General features: G+C 35.5%; 4 protein-coding genes across 7 annotated transcripts in view; 3 read left to right on the top strand and 1 right to left on the bottom strand.

The window, feature by feature from the left end:
- LOC109058094 (disheveled-associated activator of morphogenesis 1-like) overlaps positions 1-13025 on the top strand; it is a 73507-nt gene extending 60482 nt beyond the window's left edge. For all 3 annotated transcript variants that reach the window (XM_042747151.1, XM_042747152.1, XM_042747150.1), the window contains 9 exons: positions 2984-3068; positions 4015-4121; positions 5242-5330; positions 5620-5788; positions 5859-5966; positions 7910-7970; positions 8045-8176; positions 10513-10683; positions 11710-13025. In XM_042747151.1, the coding sequence (XP_042603085.1) occupies positions 2984-3068; positions 4015-4121; positions 5242-5330; positions 5620-5788; positions 5859-5966; positions 7910-7970; positions 8045-8176; positions 10513-10683; positions 11710-11922 (1135 nt within the window). In that variant the 3' untranslated portion in view covers positions 11923-13025. The remainder of the gene's footprint in view (positions 1-2983; positions 3069-4014; positions 4122-5241; positions 5331-5619; positions 5789-5858; positions 5967-7909; positions 7971-8044; positions 8177-10512; positions 10684-11709) is intronic.
- Positions 10377-17204, bottom strand: LOC109058095 (trans-L-3-hydroxyproline dehydratase). Of its 2 annotated transcripts, none has more exons than XM_042747153.1 (7): positions 17047-17204; positions 15694-16182; positions 15315-15484; positions 14732-14854; positions 14456-14593; positions 14192-14356; positions 10377-10685 (listed from the first exon to the last, which is right to left on the bottom strand). In XM_042747153.1, the coding sequence occupies exons 2-6, from the start codon at positions 16172-16174 to the stop codon at positions 14231-14233; spliced, it is 1038 nt and encodes a 345-aa protein (XP_042603087.1). In that variant the 5' UTR covers positions 16175-16182; positions 17047-17204; the 3' UTR covers positions 10377-10685; positions 14192-14230. The 2 variants fall into 2 exon arrangements, with proteins under 2 accessions (XP_042603087.1, XP_042603088.1); XM_042747154.1 differs by having other exon boundaries at positions 14224-14356.
- An 88-nt stretch (positions 17205-17292) lies between these two features.
- On the top strand, positions 17293-20704 carry LOC109058096 (serine/threonine-protein kinase pim-3-like). The gene is made up of 7 exons (XM_019075317.2): positions 17293-17862; positions 18188-18751; positions 18946-19040; positions 19238-19288; positions 19455-19833; positions 19945-20118; positions 20227-20704. The coding sequence occupies exons 1-7, from the start codon at positions 17586-17588 to the stop codon at positions 20379-20381; spliced, it is 1695 nt and encodes a 564-aa protein (XP_018930862.2). The 5' UTR covers positions 17293-17585; the 3' UTR covers positions 20382-20704.
- Positions 20705-25417: 4713 nt separating this feature from the next.
- The window catches only part of LOC109105302 (nesprin-2-like), an 81838-nt gene continuing 81450 nt past the window's right edge, over positions 25418-25805 (top strand). Inside the window, 1 exon segment of the mRNA XM_042747483.1 lies at positions 25418-25584. The gene's annotated coding sequence lies outside the window, so the exon portion shown is untranslated.

The raw sequence follows: 25805 nt of genomic DNA, 5'->3' as shown, positions 1-25805 counted from the left end.
AATAGATCAGAAAGGACTATACACTAGAAAAAAAAATCTTAAATTTTAATAATAATAGTAACAACATATTACAATTTTTTTTATCATTTTATTCAGTAAGGATGCCTTAAATTGATTAAAAGTGGTTCTGGGCAATGATTAATCGTGATTAGTCGCATCCAAAATAAAAGTTTTTGTTTATATAAAATATGTTTGTGTACTGTGTATATTTATTAAGTACATATAAAGACACATTCAGTAAATATTTATATGTATTTACTTGTATATAACTATATTTAAAATATTATCATATTTTTCTTAAATATATACATGCATGTGTGTGTATTTATATATACATAATAAATATACACAGTACACACACATATTATGTACACAAAACTTTTATTTTGTATGCGATTAATCGCAATTAATCATTGCCCAGCACTAATTAAAAGTGACAGTAAAAACATTTGTTACAAATGTTTTTTTATTTCAAATAAATGCTGTTCTTTTAAAATTTTTATTCATCAAAGAATCCAGAAAAAAATGTATCATGGTTGCCAAAAAAATATATTAACCAGCACAACAGTTTTCTACATTCAACATTGTTTCTTGTACAGCAAATAAGCATTTTAGAATCATTTCTGAAGGATCATGTGACACTAAAGTCTGGATAATGATGCTGAAAATTCAGCTTTGCCACCACAGGAATAAAACTTATTCAGTGGAAAACAGTTCTTTTAAATCGTAATAGTTTTTCAAAATATTACTGTTTTATTGCATTTTTGATTAAATAAGCATAGCCTTGGTGAACAAAAGAGACTTCTTTCAAAAACATGAAAAAAATAAAACTTTTTTGAACAGTAAGCCAGGTTTTTGAACGTATAGCACAAGTTTATTTTTTTGTACAGCACTCTTTAAGCACTTATTAAAACTAAAGTAATTGTTGTTGTGTTAATAACCATAAAAATATTGTCTGTTTTCCTTGAGGAAAATGCCTACGGGGGAGGATTAGGGCCAAGCAAAAAAAATTAATAAATAAAACCATTTTGAGATTAAAGACATTATGTGTGGTTAAATTTGAAGAAAAATGTCAACATAAAATGTTGAGAATAAAATCATTACATTTCGAAAATAAAGTCAGTGTTTTTTGAGAAAAAAACTCTTTAAATTTCAAGAAACAAGTCAAAATGTTGAGAATAGAGAAAAAAAATCTTTAAACGTTTCAAGAAAAACTCGTTAATATGCATTATACTTATAAATAGTGATAGATACTATTTGCACCTCAATATTGTTGTACATTAACAGGATGAAGTAATAACAAATTGCAAATGATTTTATTACAATTTTTTAATAGATGCTGCCTTATTGGGACAACAAAGCCCTTCCTATATGCAACCTACCCCTAAACCTACCCAATAAATACATCATTGTTAAACACTTATTAGGCAACTGATTTTCACTTTTCCAATGTGATATGAGATGAGAAAAGAAAGAAAAGTGAATTCGACAGAAGGCATATTTGAACTGTGGTCGATCGCATCGTATGCTACATCTAAGAACATCTACACCACTGCAGATGCTGTTTAACACTGTCCAACGAGATGAAATGAACATGACACGGGTGTGTTTATTTTTTAACTTTTTTTCTTGAAACACAATGACAATGATTTTATTTTTTTATTATTGCTTGGCCCTAATCCTCTTCCGTATGTCTGTATATCTAAAAGTCAATTTTGTCAACATCAGCACTAGCATACAGATGGTCTCAAAGCCAAAACACATGGACTAAAGGTTAAACGTGTGATTAAAACTTTGATTTTGATTTCACTTGGTCTCTAAAGGTTTGATTCTTGACATTTCACAATCACAGTAAAGTGTCTGTGACCACATGAAATGGAAAGTCTTCTGCAGCTCCACAAGATTTTCCTCCAACTGTGTCTCCTGCTTATTATTCGCTGATTAAACAATAAAGAGGGAGTCTTGTGGTTACGCTAATGACCTCCTAATAATGACGTTGGCTTGCCTCTGAATGAACTGAGGCTCCCATTATTTCTTTCATTTCCTTCCTGAGTTCAGCTTCACTCACTCCTGTAAGCATGTGAACTTTGTTAGAAAGAACTCAGTAACACAGAACACTGGGAATTGGAAGGGCTGCTTGGCACAAACACCTCGACTCGAACATGGAAAGAGCTCTGGCCGTGTTTCACGTCACTGCTGTGGTTTGCAGTCCCTCTGGATCCTGGCTGGGGAACGAAGGCTGCTCTCCAACGCTGATCTCAGACCCATCAAACACCTGTTCTTCTTGGCCTAAAGTCCACACACAGCTATCTATGGATCAGATGCGTCTCTGGATCATTAATATGGAATCTTGGAGGGTGGGCTCCATTGATGGATTCTACTCTGGGCGGGTTTGACCGTCTCTGTCGGAGGGCTACTAAGAAGATCTGCCAACACCTTCAATTATAGGAGGAACATATTTATCTTCCCTAGATTGACAGCTTGTTTTACATCATACTTGTCATTTATAGCTCAAACAAATTGGTGGAAAGGCCAGGAACTCTCAAATGACAAACTGACCACAAATGTCATGTTGCTGTTGAGACACAACCAGTGATGATCACAGATTATTTTCAGCAGGCAAATGCTGGGTTAACTTCTATGAGTCATGCGATAATATCACTTCTTCACTCCAGTAATGATATATAGAGTTAGCCAGGAAATTCTTGGTAACTGGAACAAACACTTGGGTTCAACATTGGGTCTCAAGATTAATAGCTCTTCTAAATAACATACACTAATTTATTTATACTATATGCCAAAGGAAAATTTATGCAAGTGGAGGAATTTCCCAGCAATTTCCTTTTCGCAGTGTGATTAATTACAGTTCACTGTGTTTTCTGCTGATGTGGATCTATCACTCGGATTTCATTTGTGAATGCATTTCAAATGACTTTATTTGTCCCAGTCTGCTTGATCTGTATATTCTGTGCTTGTGTTTCAGATTGAAACTTTCCAATGAGGAAATAAAGAGGGCTATTCTGACTATGGATGAACAGGAAGATCTGCCCAAGGACATGCTGGAGCAGGTGAGTGAGGGGCAGAAGAAAAAGCATTCTGGATCTATCATGGTTAACAAACATGTATGGAAACCTAAAAAAAATACAATAGGGTAATGATGAGAGCAAGTTTTATTTAAGAAAAGAGTCACATTGTGAGTCACATTGAGCTCCTAAAACTTACTACCAGATTCTGGAAGAAAAGTTCTTCAAACAGTGGTACAAGAATATGTGGTGCTGGTCTTTCGAGAGTCACTCTCAACTTATCTATCGATAAAGAAATTGTATCTATAAAAAATTGTTTTAATGTATTTCACAATACTTCAGCATGTTATTAAGTGAGGGGCATATTTTAGGATTTTTTACCCAAGCAACGTCTGTGAGAACCTGACACCTTGTAATTCTGGAGACTTCAGGAAAAGTTGCAGTTCTGGAAAATGGTGGCATTGTAGACTAAATGTTTCCTGATGGTTTTACATTAATTCTTAAATCTTTTGCAGTTAACGTGTCTTTCTTCTCCACCTATTTTTTTTTCTTGTGAGCCATAAAGTTGCAATTCTAGAAAACAGTCACATTTTCAGATATAAAGTCCCAACTGAGAGATATAAAGTCACAATTATGGAAAAATATACAGTTGTGAGCTATAAAATCACAGTAGTATTAAAATCACAGTAGTGAGCTATACAGTTGCAATTATGGGAAATAAACAATCAAGGAAATTCACAATTACGAAACATTTTAAATTATGAAATATGAAGATGCAATTACTAGAAATAAACAAATATGAGATATAAAGTTGCAATTATGGAAGCAGTCACATTGTGAGATAAATGTAACTGTAAGAAACTAAGTAACTTTTTTTTTTTTACTCTATAGCAGAAATAGTCTTCCAAAATAATATCACTCAAGACTGCTTAAGGGTAATTCTCTGTTATTAGTGCTGTTGTATTTGATGGTGTTTTCTTCACTGCTTCAGATGCTTAAGTTTGTCCCAGAGAAGTGTGATGTGGACCTACTAGAGGAGCACAAACATGAGTTGGACCGCATGGCAAAGGCAGACCGTTTCCTCTATGAAATGAGCAGGTAGGACATTTAATCATCATGGTGACAGTTTAAGGGGGCTGATCAAATAGGACACGTCTTATTTGTTGGTCTATGCAAACATACACAAGTCTTTGACCATTGTGATGCATCTCGAGTAAAAAGAAGTTAAAAATGCATCACGAGTGTAAATAGACCCTAATTTGATTCACTTTTTCCTTTCTCACAATTCTACTTTTATCATGAGGAGCTTTATTTAATTAGATAAATGTGATGGCTTAACTAAGCTAACCTCTGTCCATTTGGAAATAAAGGCTCCCCACTCTCGAAAAAGGTAGACGTTTTTTTTAAGCTCAAAAACTTTAAGCTTATACCTAAATGTTGCTGCACACTACCCATAAGCCCCATTGCTGATTGGCTTGGATCTTTATTTCATCTTGGCACCGCGATGAGCGCCATGCTGTTCACCTCCACAGTCCCACACAGTGGATTTCATGATGTTGGCTTCGTACGTTGTATGTAAGGAATATCTCATCCGTTAAGGCCACCCACCACTGAACAGTGACTTATTCAGATCTGTTTCGTTTTTCCACACACTCAAACACGTGGTGTTAGAAGTAAATGTGATTTCCTGTAGCAAGGAAGGAAAAGGGTTATGAATCCTGGGTGACACATTGATCTGGTCAGACTGAGGATCCCATTCAGCGTCAATATTTTCTGTAACTAAATAAGTACTATCTTATCGTAGACATGCAGAGAAGCTTGGCCAAACAAAGCACAGGTGCCTTGGCGTTAGGTGTATAGAGGATGGAAGACAAATCGTTCCAAGAATCGACTGGCTTGTCTGATTTTAGTCTCTAAGGCTGTGTTTGGCCCTCGGCAAGTGCGGTAACCAAGGTGATTGTCCCCGACCCGGGAATGCTGAATGCAACACAGCAGCATCAGGCGCAGATCATTGCTTCAGACTGTTTGTTCTTTATTCAGTGGAACCATTAATGCTGTGTATACAGATCATGTGCGTTTTATTGTGTCATATGCAAGACACTAAATCTCTACAGATCATTTAGAATCTATTATGGGTGATGTAGTGTGCAATCCTTTTAATGGACCTTGCTTTTATATTTTTCCCTGGCCCAATCCTCTTTCTTTGTCCTCCACACAGAATAAACCATTACCAGCAGAGGTTACAGTCGTTGTACTTCAAAAAGAAGTTTGCAGAGAGGATTGCAGAAATTAAACCTAAAGTTGAAGGTTTGTGCATGTGCACTTTAAACACATTTGCATTGCAAAAATCATATTGCTGAATTTTCAGTATCATTACTCCAGTGTCACATGATCCTTCAGAAATCATCTAAAGTGTATTCAAATTGAAAATAGTTTTAATTTGTAATAATATTTCACAATATTACATGATGTCACAATTAACAGACTATTCTACTAATATTCTACTGCTTACATTTGCTAGTGATAATGATTACAGAATTGTTATAGCTCATGAACATTAAACATTTTAGGCTTGTTCTTTGTGTTTCTTTTTCAGCACTGTCCAAGGCCTCAAAAGAGGTGCTGCACAGTAGAAATCTCAAGCAGTTGCTGGAGGTGGTGCTGGCGTTCGGCAACTACATGAACAAAGGACAGAGAGGCAACGCTTACGGCTTCAAAATCTCCTCACTCAACAAGATCGCAGACACCAAGTCCAGCATCGACAAGTGAGAAGATATGACAGTTATTTCTAGCTTTTATATTCATACATTTATTGTGGTCTTTGTCCCATTGCAGGAATATCACTCTCCTACACTACCTGATCACCATTCTGGAGAAGAAGTACTCCAAAGTCATGATCTTCTCAGAGGAGCTGCAGAACGTGCCGGAAGCTGCAAAAGTAAAGTAGGTATAGCTGCGGAGTGGCTGGTGTGCACTTCTATCATCAGCTTTACGATTTACTGGCCTTTAGGGTCTACTTGCGCTAAATGGATTTTGGAAATAGTTTTTGTGGTGTCACTCCCGCCCAACACTGGGCTTCAATCCATGCTGTGGGTCATACAAGCTTTTGGTTACTCACATATGGAGAGCAAAACCCTAAATCATAGTTGGAGGAAATGGGGCCCTCGTCTCTCTTAGTCCTGGGTGCTGAAATATATAAGTGGAAGAGAGATACATGCATACCACCATAGCAGAGAGATCTCCACTCAATGACCTCTCGAGATCCATGTGCTGCTGTGATGTGCGTACCAGCAAATTTGAGCCAAATTTGACTATCCAAATGTACAGTAGAATGGCCACTAAACTACTTTTTAGTCACGCCAGCGAGACTAATGTATTCAAGTGAAGTCACAAGACCGTGATCTCATTTGAGGGGGTAGAAAGAATGAAATAAAGGATTCTGTTTGTTTGACTCAGTCTATAAGTCAGTGTCATTTATTCAGGAAATAAAAACATGTTCCAGGGTCAGAAGGTACGGTGAGTTTGAGTGGCCATTGGGGTTTTTCCATAAGCATGTTTCTGTGTACTTTGAAGGTTCAGTCTGTTACAATGGCCTATTTGTGTGGAAGGAGGAATAAAGGCTGCACAGATTGAAGACAAGCGCCTATCGGTCCTACTGAGGTCATTTGAGCAGCTAAGAATAGCTCAGCTCGAAACAGAGCCGTTCACACTCATTATATGCAGTATCTGACTAATGGAGTCACTTTAGTGCTATCACAGGGGTTAAAGTTCAGATAAATGCCTGTTAGACATATCTGTGCTTCTTATCAGTGTGACCTGTTTGGATAAAAGGCTAAAAATGGTCAGCCTGTCTGGCATATGGAGATTTTTGTTATATGGCCATATATTTAAAAAAGGCTCCATATACAGCTGACTGTGACTGAGAGATATACAAATATTGAACTATTTAATAATTAAATTTAACTGTAAAATATATTTTTATATGATATAAATATTAAAAAACATTTTGGTAAAAATACGTATTTGATGTAATTGTTTAAATTATATATATATAATGTATATATTATTTTAATGGACCTGAGATAACTTAAACTAACTGTTGTAATAAATACTGTAACAAATGTATTGCTCATTGATAATTAATTTAGTTCATTTAATTCATTAACTAACATTAACTGTTGGGACCTTAATGTTAAATGGCAAGTACAATAAATTTATGGAAAATTAAACAAAAATTATATAAAAATATGTTTAAATTAAATTTATATAAAATAGAATAATTAAAAACATTAAAATATATAATACTTGTTCGTAAATTTGAAGTTGTTTCAATTATCTAATTCTAGATCACTGTCATGTATTAATAGATGAAGCATTTACAAAATATTAGCTGAGGAGTAAATGTGTCAGATGCTGCAAATATTAAATAATAATTGTAAGATCTGCCTCCAGTTACAAGCTTTCTCTCATATTTTTAACTATTAAACACAAATAATATTCAATAGTTAATATATATATATATATATATATATATATATATATATATATATATATATATATATATATATATATATATATATATATATATATATATATATATATATATATATATAAAGTTTAAAATTGTTTTTTTTTTACATTCAGTTTTGATTTTTTTTTATGAACTTGTTCATATTCCCCATTGATTCAGCTTGTCCCTTTTATATCCTATTTGTGTCCCTTTGTTATGGATTTTATAGTAGACTGACTAAATTGTTTTTATTTAATTTCTCCTAACCTGGAGGACAGCTTAATTCAAAAGTGTCACAGTTTACCCTAATCTCCTGTAGAAAATGCATTCTTGATTACACATTAAATGACTGGGATCTCTATGATTGTCTTTCCAGCATGACTGAACTGGAGAAGGAGATCAATAATCTTCGCAGTGGCTTGAAGAGCGTAGAGAGCGTAAGTGCTGCATGATTCCTCTTTTTTTCAGACTTAAAAGCAAATCGTGTACAGCGTTTCTGTCTCTCGTGCAGGAGCTAGAATTCCAGAAGAAGCGTCCTCAGGAGTATGGGGATAAGTTTGTGTCAGTAGTCAGCCAGTTCATCACAGTGGCCAGTTTCAGCTTCTCTGATGTCGAGGACTCCCTCAGCGAGGCCAAAGAACTGGTGAGTGTGTGTTGGACTGCATTTGTTTGTTTGAGTGTGTATCTTTAAGATGTCCATCCTGGTGCTCAGCCTTTCCTTCAAAGGCCAGCTGGAGAAACAGGCTGCGCTCACTCTGGACGTCCTGCTGCGTGCAGGAGCTGACCTTCAGCCTCTCGCTGTGAACGCTTCCTGCGTAGCGACCCTTGCACTCAGAGAGGGAACAGAACATTTAACTCTTATTGCTTTCGAGAGGTCCATCTGTGCAGAGGGAGGCAGACAGTTGTTTAACACATATGCTACACAATATCTTGCAGTCCTGTGAGGGGAAATGGGTATATAAAATGGCAAGGTTTTCTTTTTACATAGTTTTGGAAAGGTAAAGTGCAGCAAATTCACGGTATTGGGATTTTATGACAGGATTATGACTGTTTTGAATGTTAAAATCTCTCATAAATACGACAGCCCACATTTAAGTTCTTAGAAATGTATCTGTGTTCATGTTGGCCTTATATGACATATGATATAGTATTTAATGCATAAAGATAAAGAAAGTATTGTTTAATAAATATGATGAATTATTAATAAATATCAGTCACACCACACATTTTACAACCTGAACTAACCTTGTGTTGTCATAAAATGGTCAAAAATTACAAAAATGTAATTGTAGTATTAGTTATATTCTATAATAGTATTTATTAATATATCAGATTTAAATTGTCTTTTATTTTAATATTGGTTTTAATTTTAGTTTATGTAGTAAAGTTTGTTTTAGTATAAAGTATTGTTTAATAAATAGGATGAATTATTAATAAATTTCAGTAACACAACATCTAATCTAATGTTATCATAAAATGGTCAGAAATTATTAAAATGTTATTTTAGTATTAGTTATATACTATAATATTATTTATTAATATATTAGCATTTAATTGTCTTTTTATATTAATTTTATTTTATATTAGTGTTTAATGTTTTGTAGTTTTATTTAAATTACTGAAAAATATTAGTTAACAATACCACCACTGCAAATGATTTAATATTTTCGGAGTCTTACTGACTTGATACACAGGGGTCCTCTTTATGATATCATCATCTCTTTTGTTTTTGGTTAATTCAATATCTTTCAAATATTAATAAGCAGTGAAACAGTTTTGTTAAAATATATTTTTTATAATAAATATTTTTAATAGGTTATGCCAAAATATTCTTTTTTATTTTTAATTAATTACATTTTATTTACTTTTTAATGAGCCTTTTTCTTTATAATGCTATCATGAGGTAAAATTTTATTTCCCCATGTATAAATTGTATTTTAATGCATATGTCTAAATAGAGAGGACCTACACATAAATGCACAATAACATGCCACATTAATTCTATAACAGAAAAGATGAATCTCCAACCCAACCTAGGCCTCCTGTCTGAAGTCTGAGACTGATAAGAAGAGATATAAAAGCAGGGCAAAGGAGAAATAAAAATATGCCCCTTGGCTCAGGCACATGCAGGCCCACGGAGGAGCTGTTCCATATGGCAGTGATAAAGACACATCAAAGGCATTGTGGGAAGACTAGGCCTCCTCCCCTGTGGTGAGACGGCACGAGGCTGCAGCAGTGCCACGGCAAGACTGCAGTCCCCTGTGTTTAGGCTGCAATCAGTCACTGGAGAAATTTGGGTTAACAAGACTACTTTATGTTTGGCTACCGGTGACCGGATAACTAGCAGTGCGTCACACACTTCATTTACCAGAAGTTCATTAGACCCCCAGAGTTTGTTGTGCAGCTGTCTGCACATTTCACTGCAATTTGTTGTTCCTCTTGGTTTACACTTTCTTTGTATTGTAAAATAATCTTTTATATATATGTATATGTATATATATATATATTATGAACATTTTTATTTCATTGTCACTACATCTCACATTCAATCTACATGTTTTGTCATACAAGAGTAAAATTATGGTTTTAATTATCATTATTATATAGTATTATTATTTAGTTTCATTATTTAGTTTGAGTTTCATGTAAACGAACAAGCCATTTTATTTATTATATTTATCATATGATCATCTACAATTTTTGTTGTACTTTTACTTACCTTATTTGAAATGGAAAATTGTCTCAGAAATCATTAATGTAACAATAACAAACCAGTAATTTATAGCTATTATTTAAAAAGTAGTTCACATAGAAAGTTGCAGAAAAAAAAGAAGACAACTAGATTTTGTTGAGCCATGTTTGTGTTTATTTTGTTTGTTTGTTTTAGGATTTTCTTGAAGTATTCATGTTCACGTCATTACTCTGAAAGTAAAGCGAGCAGGAAATGGCTTTCATATGACCAGTGCTTCTGTTCTCCAGTTCTTAAAGGCGGTCAAGCACTTTGGTGAAGATGCTGATAAGATGCAGCCCGATGAGTTCTTTGGGATATTCGACCAATTCTTGCAGTCCTTTGCAGAGGCCCGTCAAGAGAACGAGAACATGCGCCGACGCAAAGAAGAGGAGGAGCGCAGGGCACGAATGGAGGCTCAGGTCTGTGAAGTTTTTAAATTCAATTAAATTTGATGTTTTGGAAATGAATAATCTCAATATCATTTATTTATTAATACCTACTTAAGTTTTTGAAAGAAGCCTCTTGTGCTCATCAAAGCATCATCATATTAGAATGATTTCTGAAGGATCGTGTGATACTGACGACTAGAGAAGCGGCTGCTGAAAATTCAGCTTTACCATTATAGGAATAAATTACATTTAAAATCTATTCAAATAGAAAACGGTTGAGATTTTTTATACAGTCTTTCAAAACTGTTACAACATTTATAGTACATATAAAACAAAGAACTTATTGTGTTTGGTAGGTGGCTAAGTTATATGCTTATTAGTAACAAATATTTGTCAATTATGAATGTTTTTTAAATGTTCGCAAAGATACTATATTTTACAACAAATATTTTGCTACTTTTATTTATTTTTTAAGTGTAAAAATCTCAGCTGAGTAAGTTAGGCTGTGTTCACACTTGTAGTTCCGTTCGTTTGGTTCATTTGGTCCGGACCAAAAAGGAAAATGATACATTTGGTCCTGGTCCGCTTAGCGTTCACACTGCCATTTTTGACAGTGAACCTATAGATACTGAACCTAAAGGCACAGTGATGCGTTCATAACCTGAGTGGTCGGGTTGAAGGATGTATATTTTGTGACAGATCTCATGAATACTCAAAACAAGAGCAAAAGGTACATTTGCCTTGGTGTATAACATCAAAGTTCCCATTCGCGTGCGTTTGGATTTGGTCTGCTTGTTTGGTGTATACCAGGTTTCGGACAGCAGCATTCTCACTTACTTAAATGAACCGCACTAATAGCGCAATCGCACCAGAGTTGGTTTTAATCGAACCAAACATGACAAGTGTGAACACTCCCTTAATCAACTGACAGCATCTGCTGCAATACTATAATAATGCAATAATGCTTGAGCCAAAACACTTAAGATAACTCATAACTCATCTCTTTATTCTTCACCCATTCACTGCCAAATCTGACATCATCTTGATATCTTTCAGCTCAAGGAGCAGAGGGAGAAAGAGAAGAAGGCTCGAAAAGCCAAAGAGAACGGAGAGGACGACGGGGGTGAGTTTGATGACCTGGTGTCAGCTTTGCGTTCTGGAGAGGTTTTCGATAAAGATCTGTCGAAGATGAAGCGCAATCGCAAACGCATCAACAGCCAGACGTCAGACACCGGCAGGGAGCGTCCAATCACCAAGCTTAACTTCTGAACGGCGGTCAAGCAGACCAACCACTGAGACGCATTTCATTACAACCAAACAACCTCCCTGTGGTGGTGAATCTGGTGAATCTCCTCAGATTAAACTCGATCCCGGGTAGCAGAGGAAAGCATGTTTACCCAAAGACGGTCAGCTTATCATGTGTCCTGTGACTGTAATGGGGAACCTGTCTGAATGCAGAGAGAAAAAACTCTCAGAAACTAGGAATACGGCTGCCAAATGAACCTAATTTGCTGATTTATTTCATCAAGAGTGCTGGAGCACCAGGATATTGTCAGAGACTGAGATAACTGTGGGTTTACTGATTGGATATAAATCAGAAACTCAGGCTCATTTGACCACTTACGGCAAATCTTGTCCTTAAACCCCATATTTTCTTCCTGTAACCAAACAAATCGCCAAAAGTGACACTGAGTCTTGGCATGCTAAAGCGTCACTCATCTGAACTTCTCAATTTCTTGCTTTTCTGACTGATTCAAAGTGGGAATAGATGTTATTTAAAGATTCAATGACAAGTGTCTGTACATACTGTAGGTCAGTGGAAAGCTGTAAAGTGACTGTACACCTTTAAGAAAAGGATTTTGCCCTTTTGACAAAAGGTTTTTTTCTTTTTTGAGTGTTTTAAAGGAATATTACTGACATTAATAACCAGGGTTGTGGGTTGCTTTATCATAAAGAAGACTGCATTGTGATATCCGATACAGGCTGACTGGGAATGATTTTTTAAAGGTGTGTTTTTAGGGGCATCTGGAGCCCATGTTGTCTTAAACACTTTGGACGGTCATTGTACAGACTCTATGCAGTTTCTGATGTCAAGTGTTGGTCTCTCTGTTTGAGGAGTTTTCATGTGAAATGAAGTCATATTTAAAATGATCTGTAAGTAACTGGATCAAGGCAATACTCTTCTTCCCTTACGTTCTTCCATCCTGTCTGGAGTCTCTCCTGGTTTTTTTTATTAGCAGCCTAGTTGTATGGTGTAACAATGTTTCCTTTTTCAGTGTAAGATACCTCCATTGGAATTTTATAATTTAAGGAAAACACAACCTTCCATTGTAAGATGAATCATAAGAGAATAAATGGAAGAATCGGAGTAATATTTTCTACTATGTTGTCAATTTAAGTCTCCTCTGATTGTTAGTGAATGGTAATGCAAAAAAATAATGTTTATATATATATATATATATATATATATAAAAAACTTTCAAAAAAATCTAAATGAAATGCCACCTCAAGCACAAGTGAATCATATAAGCAGACACGTAGAATCCCACACTGCTATAGCTTGTGAATCACATTTTAATATAATGTTTCAGTCACGCAGTCTTCATCAGGCATTCCAAATGTTTTATTAAAATTATTAAAAACAATATCACCACACTGTTCCTACAGTCAGATGATGTCCTCTGGTGGGCAATATTAGCAATTACAATGTTAACCTTGTCACTTTTTTTTTTTTACATACATTTACAGCAAAAGCAGTAATGGTGTGAAATATTTTTACTATGTAAAATAACCGCTTTCCATTTGAATATATTTTAAAATGTAATTTATTCATGTGATTTCAAAGCTGAATTTTAGCATCATTACTCTAGTCACATGATCCTTCAGAAATCATTCTAATATTCTCATTTGCTGCAAAAAAAAAAACATTACCATGTTGAAAAAAGCGGAGTAGAATTTTTTTTAGGTTTCTTTGATGAATAGAGAGTTCAGAACAGCATTTATCTGAAATAGAAATATTTTGTTACATTATAAATGTCCTTATCATCACTTTTGATCAATTTAATGCATCCTTGCTAAATAAAATATTAATTTCTTTAATTTCATAATTTAATAATAAATATATAATGATTAAAATACACTTGACTCCAAGCTTTTGAATGATGTAGTTTATGTTACAAAAGCTTATTTAATATAAATGTTGATCTTTGGATCTTTCTATTCATCAAAGAATCCTAAAAAGTTTTTTTTTTTTTTAGTTATTATCTTTTGTGTGTGTGTGTGTGTGTGTGTGTGTATACACACACACACCCTAAATAGACCTAAACAAAATATATTTTGTGAAATGTCTAAGTAATTGTTGGTGAATGGTTTAAAAAAAAAAAAAAAAAAACAGGTTAAAAACAATATGATGAAATCATAACTATTATATATAATATCTTAATGTTTAATCAATGTTCAGTTCATGATTTCCTTTATAAAAAACCTACATCTGAAGATTCACATGTTCTGAGCTCAGAAAACCTGTCTTACACTGTACCTGCGATCAGAAGCAGAAATATCAGTTGTGACCTTTAAGTCAGCGCAGAAGAAAACCTCCTCTGAGAGGGTCATCGCTCTCTTGGGTGAAGCTGGCCACACCGCTGTAGTGAGCATGACCTGTGACCTCCACTACCACAGCCCTGAAGTCCCCACAAGTGGTCTCCTTCAACAACAGACCAGCTACAATTACTGGTTTTGTTAAAGAATATAAACTACATTTCCAGGACTAGACCCTAAAATGGTTTCTGTTTTCTACAGGTACCTCTATTGCTTTTCCTGTAAACACTGATCCTGTAGCTCCACTCTTGAAGCTTCTGGTCTGGTTCAGTCCGATCAGGCCTTTTTGGTACTGAAGAGCTATACGAGCAGTAACACCTGACCCTGTAGGGCTTCTGTCCACCTGACAACACATATAACAAACCTCTGTCACAAAGAGAAGACCAGTCGCTATCAACCAAATGATTTCATATTAGGATGAACAGTCCTGAAGTCCAGAATTTCCTGTATTTTTGATTTTCATATAAACAACTGGTTTTACCTGTGCATCAGCAAACACACACACATTGGCCGTGGGCTCTTCAGAAAAAGCATCTTTGCCGTCAGTAAGGATTGTGCCATAGAGGAAGGCCAGATCCTCACTGACTGGATGGTACAACTTTACCTAGAGTCATTACAACAATTAGACCAGTCAATTATGCAAATTACAGACTAATAAAACACAATGTTGAAAAGTAGGTTTATGTTTCTTTCACTTGCCAATTTTTTTTAAAATAAAATCCCAAAAATCTCATTTTATTTATTTTTTATTTTAATTTAATTTTAGAATTATTTTTTAATTATCTTAATTTTTATTTTCCAGATTTGATTTTAATTTGAGTTAGTTTTAGTAATTATGTTATGTTTTTAACAATTATTAAAAAATTTTTTTTCCTAATTAGCTTTATTTTATTTTAAGTTTTACTAATTTTAGTATTTCAGCTTAAACCTGCAATTGATTACTAAGGGGATTTTTTTTTTTCTGTAGTTTAAGTTTTTAAATTATATTTTTATTTTATTTGAGCTCATTTCAATTAACAAAAATGCTTTTAAAGCTAGTTTTAGCTACCATTGACAGCAGTTACCTGGGATTTGACAGCATCACTCACAGCAGTGGCTGCATCCACCAGATCTCTGGTCTTGGACTTGTTGACATCCAATCCAAATTTCTCAGAACTCACAAAAGCATAAAGAGCTCCACCATAACTGATGTCCACAGTGATGGACCCATATCCTGGCACCGAGACACTCACATCTAGAAAAACAAGGATGGCAAAGAATAAAACAGCTCTCTTAAAGACAATTTAAATATGATATTATACAAAATATATATAAAACAAGTTTGGCAAGTGATTAATTAAAAACAGTTAAAAAAAATCATGTTTCAAAGTGACGCCATTTGAACATAATCAAACTTGCAAAGGTTTTATGATCATATTATCATGATCACACCATATTGCTCACCTGTAGCGAAAGCAAAGGCTGGCACACTGTGGAATCTGACAGCTCCAGTTTTCCCGTTGGAATACTGTGTAAAGGCCTTCACTAAGCCACAGGGGCAGTGTATGTTTATCTGCGTCTCTGGTGAAGTGGGCGCTTTGATCAAGCCATAATCCACCGCAAATCGCCCGAGAGCAATGACAGCGTGGCCACACATGGTGCTGTACCCTTCGTTGTGCATGAACAAGACGCCGAGATCAGCCTCTGCTAACTCACTTCTGACCAGCAGGGCTCCGTACATATCATAGTGACCACGGGGCTCGAACATTAACACCTTGCGAAGATGATCGAGATGCTCTCTCACATAGCGTCGTTTGGCAAGGATGGTGTCCCCCTTCACCTCTGGATACCCACTCAGGATAATACGCAGCGGCTCTCCACCTGTGTGCATGTCCACTACTGATAACACAGAGCCGGAGTGAGGGGGGAGCTTTGGGAACTCCATAGAGCACTCTGTAGTAAAAACAAACACGTTTGATGAAAAATATTTTTGATATTGTCTATAATATTGTGTGTGTAGGACATTGTCCCAGAACCACTTTTGTTAGGTAATTTGATTTAGCATGCAATGATTTTTAACATAATATTGCAGATTTATGCATAATAAGAATTGTCATGTGTTCAGACAAAATAGTTCCATGTTGATATATATTTTTGGTTTAGTTTAGGGTGACTTGCCCATTCAGACTTTCACTTTTGTCTTTTTTAAATGACTATTAGACTGGTTAGAAATATTTTTGACAAAAATCAATCAATCTGACACAAGTCTGCACAAATAATAAATCATGTTTTTTCTTAAACCTACCTTAATAACAACTTAGAGTTGATTACAAAGACAGATAAAAATACTTAAGAGTTACATTTCCTAAATAAGATTTTATGATGTTCATTGTAATGGACAGTGAATCTCAACTTATTAATCAAAAGAGGTAAAGTGTATGTCAAACTGCTAGATGTGATTATAAATCTTGTCCAGTCTTTACTAAATCTGAATTATATTATCATCAGATCATGATTGATGAAAAAAGTGATCAAATGGAAATATTGCATTGGGAAATGTACAGAATTGTAACTTAGGTGGAAAATGGCATCCTTCAGCTTTTCACTGTCTATGCATACACCTATATTCCATTAAATAATTAACATGTTTGATCTTCATACATTCTGGGACCATAAAAAGCACATTTTCTTACAAGAGGCCATTTAGATCTTTACGCTATTCCTAAAGGCTAATGCACAAATGTACTGTAACGTTAACAGCTGACAGAACTGTGTCTAGCGCTAGTTTTCCTGAAATAAGGCGAAAAAGTATCTTACCGTCACAACTGTACACTGTTGATACTTATGAGAAAGACAGTAAAAACGTCAAGAAACAGAAAACCTTAAATTAGAATAAATGCGTCTGAATACTAAAAACTGCTCGCTTTACGAGCTTTAGTGTTTTGCTTTTCCAAACTCCAGTTGGAAGGTTGTGCGGTGGCTCTTTATTGCCTCTCTGTGGCCTGGATGAGAATGACACTGAAACTGAATAACGCTATCATCCCAAGGGGCCAGTCTAAAGTGTTCGGACTGGTACTGTGTGTTGCTATGCAGTTGCTAGGTCGTTCTAAGTTAGTTTTAACCACTGATCTATATATGACAGATCAGTGGTTTTAACACGTGATAACTTTAACCACTGATGTTGTTATGTTTTGAAAAAATGTTTTGTTCTAACTTCTGCATGCGACCTAATGACGTCACAAATAGAATTGTCGCCAGCATATAAAAAGCGCGACTCTTTATTCTTGCTCACTTTGTAGGTTTTAAGTAGTTGGGTATCAAAGTACTATAAACGTACACCAGTAAACTGTGTAAAAATGGGCCTATTAAGAAAGGCACTGAATCATCTAAGGACTTTGTTAAAGAGGAAGTCTGTACAAGAACCCCAACCCCATCCTGATCAGGATAATGAGACGCCTGCTGGGGCTTGTGCGGCTGATGGTGGTAGTGAGGCGAGGACAGAAAAGAATACGAGAAAAAGGAAGAGGTTTTGGAGGTGGCACTTAAGAAGAAAAAAGTACAGTGTCGCTAAGGCTGAGAAGCTGAACCAGACTTCTGTACTGGGAACAGGAACATATCGGAGTCATAGTCAAGGTAAAGTTGAATTTTTCATAAATAGTTGCTTCGTTATTTGTATTGCTTGTTTGCTATTGTTTTTCCACAAAAAAACACACAAGAAACGAATGAAAATGAAATTGTGTTGAGGACTGTTGATCTGAGTTTGATACAAGATCTTTCTTACTGTAGGTGTCAATGCCAAACCAGTCAATATTTGAGAATTTTAAGATCTAAAACATCAATTTACATTATCTAGAAAACCTAGCTTTTTCAAAATACAAAAAAGTGCCTCTAAGTGAAGAAACTATTGAATATTGGTTTGCAATATTTTATTCATAATATTTATTTATTTGCCATTTAGGCCTCAAGGAACTGATCCCCACTGCTGAATACACTGAAGACGTCCTCCGACCTGCGATCCTGGACACATCAGTGTGGTCATCAGCAGATAAAGACACTGACTCTCCAGTGTGTCTGTCAGCAGATGGCAGCTTTGACTCTGCAGTGACCTCCGCAACACACAGTGCCATTGCCTGTGCAGTAGCAGATGAGGACATTGCCTCTGCAGGGAGTCTCATAGTACATCAGGACGTTACCTCTGCTGTGAGACCCAAAGCAAAGAGGGACATTGCCTGTGCAGTCAGTCCCAAAGCAGAGAGGGATGTTGCCTGTGCAGTGCGTCCTAAAGTAGATGGGGGCATTGCCTGTGCAATGCGTCCCCAACCAGACAAGGGCTTTGCTACTGCAGGGCGTTTCAAAGTAGACAAGGGCAATACCTCTACAGGGTGTCCCAAAGTAGACATGGCTATTGCCTCTAAAGGTCGTGTAGGGATTGTCTCTGCAAGGCATCCTGAAGTAGATTGGGGCATTGCCAGTGCTGTGCATACTCAAGTAGACTCCGTTCCATCAGGAGAGCTGGACAAAGGTAGGTTTACTGCCATAACCCAAAACAGCTGTAATATGTACAGTAAGTTTTTGTAATACATTTAATCACCATTTAGCTTTGTTGCAGTTCATTTAAATAGTCTTCCAGTGTGTCAAATGAATTTTAATTATAAAATGAATAAGAATGAAATGTCACTTTATTTAATGTCATTTACGTTTACTTATTTTTAACAGATCATATTTGTTGGCGGTACAAATTTGGTGGCAGGCTGGGTGAAGGAGGATTTGGATCAGTTCGAAAAGGGACTCGCTATAAGGATGGTCTTAAGGTATTTTGTCTTTTTACTTCATTGTTAATGTATCTTATATTCACTATTTAGATAACTCAACTTTTTAAGACTGACCAAACATACTTTACTAGGTTTTAATTTACTGCTTGTTGATGTACTTCTCTTCAGGATTTATGACTGGAATGAAATCACCTCTGTACACATGTTAATTGTTTATTCTTTGTTTTGTTAATCAGGTGGCTGTGAAATATGTCCAAAAGACGAAACGTACGACATATGTCAGCACTGTGAGTATGCTTCGCTCTCTGCATTTTTCTTCTCATTCAATTATGATACATCATAACACCATCTTATATTGATGTTAATAACATTTCAATAAGCAAACTTCCTTTGACGAACAATGTGGCAAATGACTTCAATCTAATTATCATTTTTCCATTTTTTTCTTTTTAGGCTTTTCACCCCAAACCTCTTCCTTTAGAGATTGCGTTGGCAGTCATCATCAACAGGAAACCCAACTGTCCACATATAATTGAAATGCTGGACTGGCAGGATGACCCAGACTACTACCTTATAGTCATGGAGCGCCCCGTGCCAAGCATGGATATGGGAAAATTTCTGAAATGCACTGGAGGTTTCCTCAGCGAGCAGATAGCACAGTACCTCATGTGGCAAGTAATTTATGCCGCTAACTACTGCTGCTATCGTGGCATTTTCCATCGCGACATCAAGCTGGAAAACGTACTCGTGAACCCGACAACTTTGGAGATCAAATTGATCGACTTTGGGTGTGGGGACCTCGTGAAGGATTCAGGCTACAGCGCCTGCTGTGGTAAGTATTACACATCGCTTTGCTATCAAATTGATTAGCTCACTCAGACGCATCCTGTATGTAGTCAGCATGCTTGTGTTATAAACATCTAACAAAATTTCTTTCCCCTAGGTACAAAACCATACTTCCCTCCAGAATATCATGACAGAGGCAGATATCATGCAAAGCCTGCGACAGTGTATTCATTAGGGGTGCTCCTGTTTGCAATGCTGCATGGGCGTTTTCCAACAGCCAGAGACTTGTACTGCTTGGGCAGCAACAAGTCTGTATTTGCGCTGTCACAAGGTAAGATTTTCAGCAAAGAATTAATAATTATGTAGCATGTATAAGACTAAAGATAGCATGTGTAAAGTTAAGATAATAATCAAATTTCTCTCATCTTTTTTTGCACAGAATGCATCCATTTTTTGTGGGCTTGTCTGCAGCGTCATCCAGAGCACAGGATTCCCCTGGAGCTGATGCTTTACCATGAATGGTTTGTGTTGGGTTTTCCCAATCCTCTACCAATTAACCGGAATGCATCTAAACAGCATTCATGTCATCGATGAGAAGTACAGTAGGTTTATACTGTCAGTGTTGTTTCTGGCAAGATGACATGAGGGGCCTTTCCATGCCTCGGCTTAGGCCTTATTACTATCATTATCATGTATTTAGAGATGCATGTATATTTTTTTTAAAGTAGTTTTATACTTTTTCAATTTAAAATATTTATTATAACATCCCTCCACATAGGCCTTATTACAGACTTAGGGATGTTAAAATATTGTATATTATATATACTGTGAATAGATTTTTACTTTTTATATTTAAAATATTTGTCATAACATCCCTCCACTTACAGTAGGCCTTATTACAGACTTAGGGATGTTAAAATATTGTATATACTGTAAAGTATTTTTTTACTTTTTATATTTAAAGTATTTATTAAAAAAATGTATATTGTAAATAGTTTTTTACATTTTATATTTAATATATTTAAAGAATGTTAAAATATGTCAGGGATCTTAAAAGGTAGATTTAAACAAAAATAATGTATATAGAATATATTGTACATAATTGTATACTTTTTCAATTTAAAATATTTATTATAACATCCTTCCACTTAGGATTTATTACAGGCTTAGGGATGTAAAAATATTTACATTTTATCTATATATTTTAAATGGTTTAATACTTTTTATATTTATTATTTTTTTTAAAATATTTTTATATTTAAAATATTCATTATACCACCTAGACCTTATTACAGACTTAGGGATGTTAAAATATTGTATATATTATAAATAGTTTTATACTTTTCTATTTAAAATATTTATTATAACATCCCTCTACTGAGGCTGTAATCTAGGCTTAGGGGTGTTAAAATATTGTATTTATTTATATTGTATATATTGTAAATGTATAAAAAAAATATATTTTTAAATATTTATGTGTATATATATATATATTTCTAATAATAATAATAAATATATATTAATAGTAACTCCGCCACTGGAAGAGTAAACTCTGACAGTGCCGGTCCCAAGCCCGGATAAAGGAGGAGGGTTGGGAGTGGGGCCAAATAATATGATGATGATGATGACGATGTTGGATCAAAACCCTGCAGTCGTACAACTTGCAATGTATGGTCTCTTTCACCGTGAAATTGATTACTCAAATAGAAACATGGAATGTAAGAAACCTTTACCAGATTGGTAAACTCGTCTAACTGCTTCAGAGCTTTGATGACTAATGGCTTGATATCGGAGGTACAGTGACCGGGATCTGGCCAAATCCTTAGTGATGATAAGACCATTGTTTACTCTGGGCATGGAGTTGACCATGCATGTGGGTGTCAGATTTATCTTTTTAGCAGCAATGGTGTCTATGGTAGCAGTGGCTGAAATATCGGACAGAATCTGCCCGCTTCCAAACCCAACACATCAAGATCTCTGTGGTCCAACTAGGGTTGCAAACGGGTGTAAAGTTTCCGGTAAATTTCCAGAAACTTTCCAAAAATCCCTGGAAGATTCCAAAAAATCCTGGAAATTTCCCAAACTTCTGGAATGTTTCTGAAATTTACTGGAACTTTTCCACCATTTTTGCAAGCCCAGGTCCAACTTTATGCCCCAACGGAAGATGCAGAACACTGTGAAGGATGCATTCTACAATCAACCGCAAGAACTTGAGCTCATACACATACATGCCATTCCTCTTTCTTCTTGTTATGGATTTTGTCATGTGATGTACTCTCGACCACAGTGACCACAGCCTATGGTGAAGAGATGAAGGATGATTTGCAGATTTAGATTTTGCAGACGATATTGCATTGCTTGGATCTACCCAATGATCACTCTGCGAGCTAACAGCTGCACTGCCAAGAGGAAGATCCTCCGTATAGTCATTGCGAGTCAACTTGGGAAGACTTGGGAAGACCACGGCAGTTATACGGCGACTATGGTCGATCTGGAATGAATTGATGAATTAACGCCAGTTTCGTTTAGCAGGCCATATTCTTTGGCTATCCCAGGTACGATTACCAAAGATGGCCATGTTGTGGGCGCCACTCCAAGGGAAGCAGAAGCAAGGATACCTGAGACAAACATGGTGCCTTACAATCATTGAATTATCATGGGATAAGACCGAAACCGCTCCAACCGACCGAGCTCACTGGAGACTGCAACACACACACACACCCCTATTCAAAAATTATACTGGCAAAGCAACCTGAGTGAATTTCTTTGGAATGGTTATACAATAAACACACTGTATTAATATCACATCACTTTAATAACACAACAGATCAATCAAAGGATATTCGGTGAAAATTATTTTATATAATAAAATTGATAAAGTATTTAATAAAATGGAATTTTATATATAAAATGAAAAACAGTACTGTAATGATTGTAATAAGTGCTAAGACTCATGTTACAGTTTTAAGTTTTATATTATTGTGAACACTCATGTAATGGATGCTCTTACCTTCAACAACAACAACAAAAAACAACACATGAGTGCATAGACTTATTCAATAGAAGAATACTCACCCCTCAAAGCCCAATTCAAAAGAACACATAACACAAAAAGAGAATATACATGCACTTAAATCACACCTGAACAGAACATAACACACTCTTCAGACTTGTTACAATACATGATGTCTTGATGTGGTGAGGAAATTTTATAGCCAAACAAAACATTTACTAGAGGTTCTGACAAAATGTTTGTTGCATCAGTCTGTTTTAAAGTTAATTAATTTCAATTAGATAATTAGATAGAATTTTAATTTGGGCAGCAACAAAAACACAAGATTGCAATCTTTTAATGCTTAATCATGCAGAGTTTACTGTCATGGATGCAGAGGTTCAAGTCATGCAGGGGTCAAGGCTGCCACCCCTGTTGTCTCAGCCTGTCCAATCCCTGAGGTTCCTGCCATGGCTGTAGACAGACTCTGGATCAGCAGAGATGGCAGATGCGGTCGGCAGGCAAAAGGGAAGATAGTTGTATTCTTTAACAGGAAATATCTTTGTTTTTATGCAGTACTAAAATTGTTTTATGATGTTATGTTCATAGTCAACAAAAGTTGCTAATATTTAATAAAATTGATAATTCTCACAAAAGCTGTAAACAAAAATAAATCACATTTCCAACTCACCATGTTAAGGACTTGTTGCAGCATTGAGTTAATGTGAAATTTCATGTTGAGCCAATGGAAAAGCTTAATGTTTCAACAAATCACGTTGTTGGTCTAATTAAATATTTTAAATTGTATCATCACTTTATATATCAGCCCCACTAAAGGATATTTGGAAAAAAAAATATATAAAACTATTTCAACGGAATAAATGGTCTTTTTCACAACAGGATGTGAAACAGCAGGCACTGCATTGATTTCTTTGGTTGAAAACGTACAAATAAATGGTTCCAACAACAAGTGGTAGATCAGAAGTTAAGGGCTATGACAATAGTGCAAGTTTAAAAAAAGTAATTGATTATAGCGATAAAGTTGTGAATGTCAAAATAACAAGCTTGATATTCAGGGGTATTATTAAAAGCTCAATGTGTCCATGAAGAGTTCTTCAGCATCAGCTCCGCTCAATCAATCTCCCGCGTATCTGCATTTGAATCACTACCGATAGTTTTTTTTTTTAGGTGTTGCGCATGAGCTATATACAGTTTGCGACTGTAGGATTTGTTCAGCAAACAAGGATTTTTTTAAAAAAATATATGTTTATTTATTTTTAACTTATATTCACTGAAGATTAATCTGATAGTCACCTTTCTTACAAATCTTTTCTATTTGCACCAGTGCTAATATTTTGAATAAAATCAATTTCTTTTAAAGGGTATACATTCTACAGTAGAGAGTTTTAACTAAAAGTAATAAACATTATTTGTTAAATAATTAATTATACCCTTTAAATTAAACCCTTTAAAATTCATTTATACCCTTTAAAACGATGGATTATAAATGTTTACAATTATGCACTCGCATAAGATGAACAGTACTGTACAGTCATGTTTCATTCACATGATGGGGGAACCACAAGAACGTGCACAGCACTAACCTTACCCCTGACATCAAAGCAAACTTAAAACACAAGTTCCATTTCATATCATTATATAGATTTTATTGCAATGTTTGTAATATTCTGTTAGAATTCATGGCTGTTTTGAAAGTGAAATGAGAAAGATGCAGCATGGCGCGTGATCAGTGCACCAAAAGTCAGAGGAGCTGCCAACATTTTTAGCCAATCAGAAAATTAGTTACGGTTGTTGGTTGAGATCCCTGATAAGATTATATGTATCTGAGATCAACAGTCATTGTAAGATTAAATTTCTGGGTCAACGGAGTCAAAACACACTACATGCTCTCGTGATTTTGTATCCCTGCGGACAACAGGGGGCAGTGAAGTGCCTCTTTCTTTGTCGTTAGCTGTTCCACAAGCATTAAGTAATGCATGGCATGCATAGCAAGATTAGGAAATAAGTTTAATAAATTGAAAACATAATTTTTCACTTTTCCCAAAAAAAAATTCAAAAATAATTATTGATTATTTCAATACCTCAGACCTCTTCTTCTCCTCGCTTTCTCCAGTTCACTCCCATACAGACATACATACACACATACACACACACACACACACACACAGGCACGCCAGGAAATAGTCAACAGCTTTTTGAAACTGTTTGAAGAGTTAGACAGCGGAGGCAAACACAGGTTTAACAACAGACTGGCACTGCAGTGATTAATGAAGGCTGCAACCTGTTGTCAGTTCTCAGATGCACAAATAATAAAAAGGACATCACATCCCTCAATGTCGCGAATGAATTGCTCTCTTGAACCGGTTCCTTATAAATGATTCATTATAACAATTTCGCACTTAAATTGTGACATGAAATTATGAACAAATAACACACATACAAAACGGCAGGGCTAACATTTAAAGAAAAGAACACACAAAATGTCACACACTCATTAGTGATGGTTCAAAAGATTCATCTTTTTGAACCAGTTCATTGAAACGAACCGTTCGAGCGAACCGATTCTTTAAAATAATTCGAACGTCCTGGAGCTAATGAAAGGTGTGTTCTACTTCAAGTTCACGCGAATGGAAGGCGGAGTTAAAAGAAACACTTCAAACAAATAATTGCCGCGACGCCGCGCGCAGTGCTCGTTTTCACTTCCAGTGCTTCCAAAGGTGCAGTTTGGGAAATAATTGAGAGGAATTGTCAGCAGCCTGAAACAGCAAACCGCGTTCATTCATTGTGAGTTTGTAAAACTTTCTGTATTCAATGAGTGGTTGAACTGCAAGCCTTGACAATACTAAACAACATCTTTCTGTCAAGCACGTCGCATGCATTAAAATGAACCACAGCATCAGTTCATTAACGTTGCACATCTCGTAGTCTGTGTAGTTAGTTGTTTTTAAAGAATGATTATTTAATAAAAACTAATTAAGATTATTTACTCTATGTGTGGCTGTAGT

Source organism: Cyprinus carpio, chromosome B20 (genome assembly GCF_018340385.1).
Source record: "Cyprinus carpio isolate SPL01 chromosome B20, ASM1834038v1, whole genome shotgun sequence".
NCBI lineage: Eukaryota > Metazoa > Chordata > Actinopteri > Cypriniformes > Cyprinidae > Cyprinus > Cyprinus carpio.
Note: the sequence above shows the minus strand (reverse complement) of the source record. Positions and strands in the feature narration are given on the sequence as shown.

Coding starts and splice junctions, on each gene's coding strand:
- LOC109058095 (XM_042747153.1), bottom strand. CDS start 16,174: ATGGAGTTCCCAAAGCTCCCCCCTCACTCCGGCTCTGTGTTATCAGTA. Junction 14,855..15,314: donor GTGATGCTGTCAAATCCCAG/GTAACTGCTGTC, acceptor TAATGACTCTAG/GTAAAGTTGTACCATCCAGT. Junction 14,594..14,731: donor GTGTGTTTGCTGATGCACAG/GTAAAACCAGTT, acceptor ATGTGTTGTCAG/GTGGACAGAAGCCCTACAGG.
- LOC109058096 (XM_019075317.2), top strand. CDS start 17,586: ATGGGCCTATTAAGAAAGGCACTGAATCATCTAAGGACTTTGTTAAAG. Junction 17,863..18,187: donor ATATCGGAGTCATAGTCAAG/GTAAAGTTGAAT, acceptor TTTGCCATTTAG/GCCTCAAGGAACTGATCCCC. Junction 19,834..19,944: donor AGGCTACAGCGCCTGCTGTG/GTAAGTATTACA, acceptor TCTTTCCCCTAG/GTACAAAACCATACTTCCCT.